Here is an 11,283-nt window from a genome sequence, read left to right as displayed (position 1 = left end):
ATGTCATCAACATCAATGATCCCTAAAGATAGTTGCTTTGATACTAGTTGATAAATCAATCGGTATAAAAACAAATGCTAAATTATTTATATAAAAAATACAAAACTACCAAATTACATAAGACATTAATACAATACCATAAACAATACACATTCCAAATTATTGAGAATTTAATCTCTTCCTTTCCTATATTTCTCTCCACTCTAATCTTTCTTTTTCTTCTTCCTCATCTTTTGTACTTATAACTAAAGTCAATTGCACTTATCCTTTAATTAAATAATACAATGCTAAAATGATTGAAAAAATGGTAACAATTACTATAATAACTATCCTATTTACTAGAAAACATTATTTCCAATTTCTTTTATAATGTTTAGGTATAGAAGGTGTAACACATTCTCAATTGTTAGTGATTTGATGTCTCTCCAGGATCACTTAAATGAACATTTTCAAATGAAAAAAAAAATAATATATATATATATATATATATATATATATATATAAGTAGAAATGAAAAATATATTGATTTTGTTCTTTTACTTAAAAAGACTAATATTCCAAAAGCTACATACAACACACAAAATATCAAATTGTACTAATATACTAAATATGATTAAAACATTGTCACTCTAACTATTATATTAAAATTGTTATAACAAATATTTATATCAAATTTGAGCAAAATTAAGCAACTATTAAAAAATTTTGAAATTATGCATATTTAGTATATGTTAAAACATACTGATTTCAATTTATAGAATAAAATTTTACACACGCGCGCGTTGTAAAAAAAGAAAAACATATAAACTCCTCCAAAGATATCTTATTCTGTATAGTTGTCTGGAAAAGTGAATTACAACAAATACATGATGAAACAATGGGCAATGTGAATATTAGTTAAGATTTATTCTCCACTAGTAATTGAGTTCCAACTTCTGGGGATAAACTATTTCTTAATAATCAATTAAACAAGTTCATACAACCCTATGAACTATTTCTTAAGAATCAATTAAACAAGTTCATACAATTTCTTAATAATAAATGTACATATAACCGTTTAGATAACTATGATAATTATTTGAGAAATTGAAACAAAATATAACACTCATGTAATTGAATCCCCACTTATCTTGGTTTGGTGAGCCTTAGTGTCCCTCTAATTTGCGTGCAACCTTGAGCTTTCTTTCACATTTCATGTCTTCCATCTTTTGTTCATCTTTTATGTTATTTTAATGCACTTTCAAGTTGTCATTTAATTACTCTTTGTTCTTATTTTATGTTCTTATGATAATTGAACTTCTCTTATTCTCTAAAGCTCCTTGAAGTACACCTCCACATCTAGATAACATTGTTATCTTAAATTCAATTGAAAATCTTCATAAAGCTTTATTAATCACCAAAACATCATATAAAGTGAAACACTAAAATGAGTCTTTATCAGCAAGTCATCCAAATGTTCCACAATGAGAGTATGGTATCTCTTATTAAGTCTTCTAACTTCCCTTCCAACACCTTCACTTTGACTGACATGTTTCATGTCATCAGCATCAATGATCCCTAAAGATAGTTGCTTTGATACTAGTTGATAAATCAATCGGTATAAAAACAAATGCTAAATTAATAGAGATCAATTTGCGATAAAACATGATTAATTGATTTTCTTAAGATTTGAAATCTATAAATAATTTTTTGGATTAAATATGTTTTTAGTTCCTATACTTTAGGGTGATTTTAGTTTTAGTCCCTCTTTTAAACTAAGGTACAATTTAATTCTTCAACTTTAGAAAATTCTGGTTTTAGTCATTTTTACCAAATTTTTTTATATTTATTTACTGTTTTAAATGCGTTTCTCAGTTAACATTGAAACAAAAATGTGTCAAACAGTATAAACAATTCAAATACTATAAGGAAACAGTAAAAAAAGTAAAAAAAAAAATGGTAAAAATGACTAAAACCAGAATTTTCTAAAGTTGAAGGACTAAATTATACCTTAGTTTAAAAGAGGGACTAAAACCAAAATCATCCTAAAGTATAGGAACTAAAAACATATTTAACCCTAATTTTTTAAGATAAAAATGTGTAACCTGCCATTTTAACCGAATGGTTTTAAAAGCAAACAATAACGAAAACAAACATTAAGACACAGAGAACATAAACAAATAATCTCAACCCCATAATTGAAACAAAATATAACATTTAACGATCAATATAAACAATTAAAATGCAGAGTACTTAGTTTTGAAAGAGGTAAAATAGAAAAAATAATTAGGAAGAATTAAGAATTGAACTATTTCTTTAAAATTTAAGGGAGCTAACTATTCTATTTCTATTGTGCAGGAATAACTTTCCTCATTCCAGACAAAATGGGCTTTTAAAACACGAATAAATACTTCTCTCATAAATTTATCCTCGTAAAATTAATGAACTACAAAAGTGTTCATATTTTCTTCTTCTTTGGTAAACAAAGGGAAAAATGTATATTTCACCTTAGAAACAAAAAGTAAAATACACTTTGCCAGCATCTGAGCAGGTCTTCTCCAGTCAAATTTTTCCTGATTGTGTTTTCATGTTAAATTCCTCCTTTGACCGTTGCATGTTGCCACAAAATTCCACGTACAAAAAATAACTTTATCACCTAAAAATCCCAAATGAAATAGGACTACATAGTCGCATCAACAAAAGTGTGCACAGCAGGGTAATGCCAGAATATTTAGCAGGAGGTTTCATGTGTAAACTTTGTGCAGTCCAATGTTAAGATCGGATGATATGGAAATGACAAGAGGAATGGACTGAAGCCACAGGGCTCTGAAGACTCGTTTCTGATGTGCTCTTATAGATTGGGAAGGCTTGTGGGCAGTATACCTTATATCAAATATGTGAATCACAGGATCTGCGGAACCAGATGTTATGTATAGTCCATCAGGAGACCAAGACTGATTTATCAGAGCTGATTGAGAATCACTGCTTTCTTGCTTCCATCCAAAAGCATGAAGTTCTGTATTCCTCAATCTAATATCAAACAACCGAAGCTGCCTCTCATGGGTCCTAATAGAAAATAAAAATAGTTAATACAGAGATCGGAACAGCAATAAGTTAAGAAAATTGGTCTAAAAGGAAGTATTATCATGTTTCCATCTTGTCAGGCAGATTCTTGCAATGATTTCAAAGTACAAATATCAATCAAAATTCAATCTTTGAGTGGATTTATCATTCCCCAGATAAAAAGCCTGAGAGATGCATTGCAAACACAAAAGTAAAAGCAAAGGCAACGTGTGTATACTGTATTATTGTTACTGGACCAAGAAAAACCAGAAGAAACAGAGACTACCCAGGGTACAAGTGCAGAGAGGATTTTTTAGAGAAGAGAATAATTCAATCCATCCCTATCATCTCTCTCAACAAAAAAGATATATACGAGGGCCTACTCAAGACAAAATCTCTAAATCGTGAGTTAGTTAATTTTGATTCCTTCATTCCCTCTCCTTTTCGCAGCTGCTGCCACTGTTCAATGCCATCAACACGTTCCTTTGCTCCCTTGTGAATTCCCTCATCTGCCCCCTTTACTTTTCCATTTATGACAACACATCAGCTAAATTATGGGCTAATTCGTCCTAATCTGTTATCCTTTTTCACAAAGCAGAAGGCAGGCCTATACGTTGGTGCAAAAAAGACTCCATCCTAATATTTCAAGCATATTTAATGAATAGAACCAAGTACACACGTGAAGGATGAGCATCACTAACGACAAAAATAAAGATTTCATTATGCCAGGATGTTTAATGAATAAAACCAAGCACATATTATGATGTAACTATATCTGTCTTTAATAAAGATTTCATTGACTAAAGATGTAAAAAGGCACAATATCATAGAATGGTGGTTTGCACCAAATTCTGTGGTGTGGGAGTTTCAGGTTGGGGGAACCAAACCTCAATCCTTCTGGATCTTATTTCAGTAAAGAGCGCATTCACAACATAATCAATGAGAGTAGTTTTCTTGAACTTTAGCAAACAAAGAAAAAATGCAAGCAAATTCATCTGAGATCCAGACTTTCAGAGCATATCCTTATATCACTGTTTTCAAATTAACATAATTTTCCCTAAAACCAAACTTAGGACTCAAGACAGAAAAAAATTGAAATTTCAGGGATGTTATAAACTCTGCATAGTACAGATAAGCTTCAGGTGGAAACCAAAGAAGAGTCAACAAATCGGACTTCAAAAAAGCAGCAATTTACCCTGTTTGAACCATGAACAAATTGAAGTCACAGGGATTGGGCAGCACACTCATGCATTTGCTATCAACCTGATGCTTGAAATCTGCTCTTCCTACACGAACATCATACCCAAATATCCTCCTATCTGCACCAACAGATAACACCATCTGCTTGTGCTGCATACCGGCAACTCCCATGACAGCAGATGAGTGAAGATTCCTATGCAACACCTTTGGTTTCCACTTTTCACCCTCCTGCTCACTCCAAAGTACAACAGCATGGTCACTTCCACCAGTTACAAAACATGTATTTTCCCATGGCATGAAAACAATGCCATTGATAATTCCCTTAACATGAGGCTTGTCCTCTAAGAACTTTACACGTTCTCCCTGCCAGTTACATAAGTTTGGCATATCAATAGCAATAAAAAAGATACCCAAACACAGTCTTTACTTTTATGCCAGGACATTTGTGTTAAAAACCTTACCCCTTCTTGTCCTTTATTCAGATTTGTAATCGATACTTGAGAGTCGCCACCATCAGCACTGTATACTGCAAATAGGCTGTTTCCTTCTGGGTGCCAAACTAAATCTTCTGGCCACCTCCTCTGCTTTTGGGATGCACAATCTGTGGTGCTAAGACGAGAGGCTCCTGCTCTACAAAATTAAAGATGGGGAGAAAGATAACTTAAATTAGATAACATGATTATGTTATTAAACATTTTGAAGTTACATAACAGAAACTGCGACAGACATTGCCAATGGTAGAAGAAAGAACCATTAAATGGTCAAGTTTACAGTAAAATAGAAGAGAATGATGAAATTTAAGAAATACTTAGAAGTTCAAAGCATAAGTTTTCTACTACATACTTGATACAGTAATAGACTGCAGTAAATGGAACGAGACACCATAGGGATCAAAGATTGATTTGGTTTAAAAAACAGATAAGTACTACAAAATCTCCACCTTTTGAATATACGTCTGCTATACAAAATAAAAGAATAAAAACTCCCGAAAGTACCACTAGAAAGATAAATAAGGGCATACCCCTTAGCCTGAATTTGCCAGAAGTTGACCATTCCATCCAGAGCACTGCATTAATAACCAAAAGGTAGCATGTGTAATATATCAATGTTGTATCACCAGGAACATATCTTACATAAAAGAGAAATTCAAGCTGAAGTCAACAAAAACTGACTCAAAGTTACACAATATGTTCTTGTCTTGAACCACTAAATATCATGTCAGAAAAAGAACAGCCCTTACCAATGTTTTAAACATTGCTGGTTCCAAGACTGCTATAGTGGGAAAGCCACAACAACTGTGGAAGATAAAGCTAGTGGAAGATAGAGAATTTGGTGATTTTCTACAGATTGAAGTACTCAGCAGCTCTCTATTTATAACCATTCAGAATGACTAGCATTTAAGAACAGCAAATAGAAAGCCTCAGATAATGATAAGATATACATAAATCTGCCTCTTCAGTTAATCTAAACATTTATACCCTATAAAAAGTAATAGAAACAGTTTCCAACAGCAGTAAATACAGAACTGGTGAGTCAGAACAGCCATGTAACCTCCTAGACTTTAAATACTAGTCAAGACCCATTTCCAACCCTCACCTCGAGATAAAACTCAGATTTTCGAATGTTACACAAAAAACATTACATTCATGAAAACCACGGTTGGGACTAAAAAAAAAAAAGATTATTCAATACCAAAGGGTAGATAAAGATTGAACCTACTTTGATACTGATAGATTTCTTTAGGTAAGTGATAGGAATGAGAAGAGGTGGATAGTTTACGAAAGAAGAAACAAGACTAATTAGCTTTAATGACCTAACTGTTTATAACAGTTAGGGAAGGGCGGGAAAAACAGTTGTATAAATAGTTGTTTGTTTAGTTGGAGGGGGACGTTTGGAGACTTTATTGTTGACAAGCCTTAGACCTATGAAGGGGATTATGCCCCTGCATTTAGATTGTACAGATCATTCTTTTTGTTAATAATACTCAGATTCATTTCAATTCTTGTTGTGATACTGTCGTGTGAGGGAGAAAGAATGCTCTTGATCAAGTTTCTTGCTCAGAAACCTATCAATTGGTCCGACCTGCCGGATCCCAATTGGAGAGGGGAAAATCGGGCGTGATGGAGGGAAGAGTGGTGGCGGTAGAAGGTCAGTTGGAGGCTGTAGAAATTGTGATAGCAAAGACGAAGGCAGACACGGTGGCTTTGCGACATGAAACGGGGGCTTTGAGACAGGAGTCGGCGGCGATGCACCAGGATATTCAAGTGATCTTGAGAATGCTCGAAGATCGTAATCACCACCAGAAGGGCCAGCACCAGGATGGAAGTCAATCATCGGTGAAAGAGAACAAGGGTAGACCCGACGAAGAGAGGGAAGGAGAGGATAAGGGAATCAAGAAGGACAGTCTAACTGGAGGAAACGGGTGGAGCTACCCGTGTTTGAAGGAGGCAATCCATGGAATTGGATTAGTAGGGCGGAAAAATTCTTCGAAGTTCAAAGAGTGACCGAAGAAGAAAAATTGCAATTGGCTTTCATCAGCATGGAGGGATACGCAAGGTATTGGTATCGGTTTTGGAGAGAGAAAACCAAGAACAATTGTTGGGAAGGCTTGAAGAGAGCTTTGGGGATTAGGTTCGGAGGGGGAACGCGAGGATCAGTTTATGAGAGGATGGCGGCCATTAAACAGGCAGGGCCAATGGATGATTACATTAGGGATTTTGAAGTTTTGGTGGGACAGACGACCAAGATTCCCGAAGAACAACTTATGGGTTACTTCATGGCGGGTCTCCAGGAGGTGTTGTGCAACCACGTGAGGCCGCATGATCCACAAGACTTGATGACAGCCATGCGAATCGCGCGAGACATGGAGAAGCTATGTACTCACTCGAAGATTGGAAGCGGACTGAAGCCCAAGAATCAAAGTTCTTGGGGGAGGACGACAGGGGTGGTCGCCCGAGTCGAACCCAGTCGCGATACGCAGGGCCGAGGAGGGGTGGCAGAGAGTGTCAGGTCAGTAAAGAAGGAGGCGACCCAAGGAAGCAGAACAACGAGACCCAATGGCGACAAGAGGGGGAGAAATACTCGCAACTTACCAATAACTCGCGCCTTCCCTCCACAGCATTAATTCTTGCTTCCATCATGCTCCTCTCCGAAGGATCCGACAAGTGACACCAATTTGATAGATTTCTTTAGGTAAGAAATCAATCTCTCACGAAAACAGCACTCACACACACCCAGAGGATTGGTAAACAAGACTATATTATTCTTGTGATCAAAGAATACCAAAGTACAGTACAAAATTCTCAAGGGAACACTCCCCCCCCCCCCCCCCCCGAAACAAACTCCTGTCTATACAAAGAATTAACCAAGCTTAACCCCTTACAAGAGCCCTTAGCCTTCTTACAAAGGCAACCCCTACCTACTAACCTCTAACCAACTGCTAACCGTTAAAATCACCCCCTAATTGCCTAAACACCTCATTAATTTCTTTTCCTCCTCTCATAAACTCTTAACACCCTATCATATACCATATGGTAGATAAAGATAGAGATTTTGGTGAATGTTGCTGCACCACTACAGCAAACTATTTATACCTTGAATCTTACAAAAATAATTTATTATTATAATTATAATCATTAATAAACTAATCTTTCCTATAGAGGTGTCCGTTAACCAATACAACATGAGGGAGATGAACTTGAATCTCATATATTAGAAGACCACTAAAATCTCACATCCTCACTTGTAGAGTAAATTTATACACATTTTAAGTTGACGCCCCTAACATTAAAAGCATAGTTATTGATCCATCATATTGAAATTTAAAAATTTAGGGTACAAGTTGATAACATTTGACCCCATACCTACTGTGGCCAAAAACCTGAGAAAAGAAAAGTGATGCTGATAAGTGAAACAATGCTAAAAGCAAGTTCTTTTATTGAATAAGATGAAATGATTCTAGTACCTAGTCACAAAAAGCTGATCATTCACAGGGCACAAAGCAATACTCCGCAATTTCCTCTTGTGTTGACTTGAGACGTGGTTGCTTGTTTCAGAGTGTACTAAGCTTGGTGAAGAACTCTTGCGTATTAAAGGAATCAATTCCTTCTGTTCTTTTTGTTCTGGAAAGCAGAAAATTCTTAAGAAGCTTAATTACGAGCAAAAGCAATCTAGAAATGAAAATCTACACGCTATCCTAGAAATGAATAACTAACCAAATTTCCTTTTTGTCCCTTTGTCCTTGATTTCAGTTTTTTGCTGCTCAGAAGAAATTCTATGGGACTTGTCAGATTTTCCCCTAGAGCTATCACCTGTGATTGGAGAATTATGAATTCCAGGAGTGGCCTCAGAATTGGAACTTACTGAAGCTTTTGAAGGTTTTGGCAACAATACAGGTTGTGAAATTTTTGGATTCACTGAAGGAATAAGAAGTTCTGGTTTAGATTGATGTAGGGTTTTGATAGAACTTTCATTTCTGTCAATGGGACTATTTGATCTGCGCTCTGTCTTCACTGTTTTAATTCCATCATCGAAGGTATTTCGGGATGACACTGCATTAGTCTGACCTCGAAGGCGAGCCAATTTGGATTCAGAATCTTGCAACCTTTTCTCCGCATCATGAAGCTTCACATGTTTCCGAAACATAAAATCAGCTTTATAGTTATCCATGCGAAGATTTCAAGAAAAGTTTGGTACAGGTTACATATTTGACTAATACAGCAAAAACAAAGACATAAAAGTTTCTCACAGGAACACCAACAACTAGGAATCAGGCACCACATTAAGCTAGGAGGAACCATTCTATGAATAATGAAATTCCCCAAGATTCATAACTAGGGTTCCGGTCAGATTACACGGAAAAATAGAACCAAAATACAATCACCAAAAAACATTGATAAAAAAAATACGCAATGCCATCACATTGAGAAACGTTAATAAGCAACAAAGATTGCACACACAATTGAACTTCTCCCAAAGAAAAAGCCAGTTCCTTTGATGATAAATGTGAATGAAAATTTGGAAATTAATTCACCACATGACTACAACGATCGCACAGCAAAGTAGTTACTAGACTCAAATTTAAAAGGTTCACCTGTCACGAGATAAACAATACTAGCACTGGGCACAAAGGTTTAAAATTGCAGTTACAGAAGGAACAAAAGTAGTCAAAGTGGAAGGAAAAAACAGAGCAAAGACGCTGTTTTATGATCAGAAGAGTTGGTAGTTAAAGTACACATAATAAACCTAAATGTGGAAGGATGCATAAGATTGAAAGAGAAGTGGGAGCATGAGAAGGGAGTGGCAAAAGGACGAAAGCTAAGGGCCAAACGACAGGGAATGGAAATCGGAGGGTTAAAGGAAAACCTGGGTTTTGTAATAAGCGAAGCGGTGACGGAGGTTTTTGACTTCGCGGGCTCGGTGTTCGATCAAAGCGACCAATGCCTCTTCTTGTTCCTCTCTACTGGTGCTGCCTCCGTTCTCGTCGTTTGGTTCCATTTTGACATCACCTCGTACCTTCGGATGTGTTAAGAATCGGAGAAAACCACCACCAATTGTGTTGTGTCGGTGTTCTCTCTCTTAGCTACCTCTGCCACTGGGTTAGTTTCATTTTTCAGTCGTTTGGAACGTTTCAGGTTTTCTCGTCGTAACAAAATATTTATTAACTATTATTAAACTATAAAATAATTTTTGTAAAAGTAACTATGTAGTAATTTTCTTTTTATAATTTTACGTGCATAAACACTTATATTATGCTCTTCAATTGTCTTTTTAGATAGAGGTAAATATCTGAATTTATTGCACAAAAATTGATATATGGTATTAGTAAATTATTCATTAGTTATTTTATTTTTATCTTTTTTCTTTGATTGGTTTGTTATTATTCTTTATTAGTGTATAATATGATATCTGGGACAAGCGATTACAAAGAATAGTTGATCGTCTATGTATAATACCATGTCTATGTTAGGTCACAATTGGGCCAATACTTATTATTGGGTTAGTAGTCCAGCAGAATCAAAGATATCTTATTAAAGATATTGAGGACAAAATAATCAAGGATATTTGATTAAAGATATTGACAAAGTTGTTTATGAGCAATCAGGTAAATCTATTCTAGGTAATTTTGTTTATATTTTATTGGGCTTGTGATAACCTATAAATACAGGACCAAGGCTAAAAGCCAGGTACGTTCTAATCACACTCAGAAATATTCTACAAGTGATAATAAAATCACTAAATACTCAATAGTGAACCAGATTCATCAAACCTCTTCTAACTTGAGCATCAGAGTGCCTTTTGCAGGTACCTCCCTCTACTTGTGAAAGGAGAACGATCGGCCCAGGCTAAAGGAGGGCGAGCGACTCCGCAGAAGAAGAGCGAACGGTCCAGATCTGGGAAAAGTGAGCGATCCAGGCAACTCAAGCGTCAGAAAGCAGTAAAGCCACGTCATCTAGGTCAGTCTCTTGGTCCCACAAAATTTACACCGAAACAATTAGTATTTTTTGACTTAGTTCATATTTTTTCTATTATCGATGCTTTTGAGCAGAGACAACTTCCAGTCATACTCAGGGTTTTTAGGTTGTCCCACCTATGCTACAGAAAAGGAATAGTGTCATTTGGAGGTGATGTTATTGGCACTAAAGGATTCTCCTTGAAAGACAATCAATTACTCCCTTTATATAATTTTCCATATAAGGTTGAGCAAGGCCAACGTTTAACAGTTCCTTCCGTCACCATTTTCTTATTCATCATATTCCATTGGTCGAAAGGAAGGTTAAGGTTGACTCAATGCTTAACATAGAGTTTTGTTGGCTTGTGTTTGATGGGGTCAGCATCGGTGGCTTTTCGTAAAATGAAGACATTGTCTACAGAGATCTTGTTTGTTGGTTTGGTAGACATGGAAAAGGATGGTTACAAGGATTTTTTGAGAGTGTTTGGAGATTTAGGGTTTCAAAGAGAGATTGCTTTGAAAATGAGAGGGAAAGGGATAACATAAGACCCATGAGATTCTAAGAAATCTAAGATTTGTTGGAAAAAGAT

At 35.7% G+C, this 11,283-nt stretch overlaps 1 protein-coding gene across 1 annotated transcript; it reads right to left on the bottom strand.

Moving 5' to 3' along the window:
- Window positions 1-2,369: 2,369 nt before the first annotated feature.
- Window positions 2,370-9,872, bottom strand: LOC106780490. The gene is made up of 7 exons (XM_014668782.2): window positions 9,607-9,872; window positions 8,457-8,865; window positions 8,207-8,363; window positions 5,264-5,308; window positions 4,704-4,872; window positions 4,238-4,605; window positions 2,370-3,045 (listed from the first exon to the last, which is right to left on the bottom strand). Exons 1-7 carry the CDS (start codon window positions 9,736-9,738, stop codon window positions 2,724-2,726), a joined length of 1,602 nt encoding a protein of 533 aa, XP_014524268.1. The 5' UTR covers window positions 9,739-9,872; the 3' UTR covers window positions 2,370-2,723.
- Window positions 9,873-11,283: the final 1,411 nt, after the last annotated feature.

The sequence above is a fragment of the Vigna radiata genome, unplaced genomic scaffold (genome assembly GCF_000741045.1).
Source record: "Vigna radiata var. radiata cultivar VC1973A unplaced genomic scaffold, Vradiata_ver6 scaffold_398, whole genome shotgun sequence".
NCBI lineage: Eukaryota > Viridiplantae > Streptophyta > Magnoliopsida > Fabales > Fabaceae > Vigna > Vigna radiata.
This window is presented reverse-complemented; position numbering and strand designations above follow the sequence as displayed.

Excerpts from the sequence above, each read along its gene's own strand:
- LOC106780490 (XM_014668782.2), bottom strand. The coding sequence starts at position 9,738 with ATGGAACCAAACGACGAGAACGGAGGCAGCACCAGTAGAGAGGAACAA. Across the intron at positions 8,364-8,456 it reads AGGGACAAAAAGGAAATTTG|AACAAAAAGAACAGAAGGAA; the intron begins GTTAGTTATTCA and ends TCTGCTTTCCAG. Across the intron at positions 4,606-4,703 it reads TGAATAAAGGACAAGAAGGG|GGAGAACGTGTAAAGTTCTT; the intron begins GTAAGGTTTTTA and ends TGTAACTGGCAG.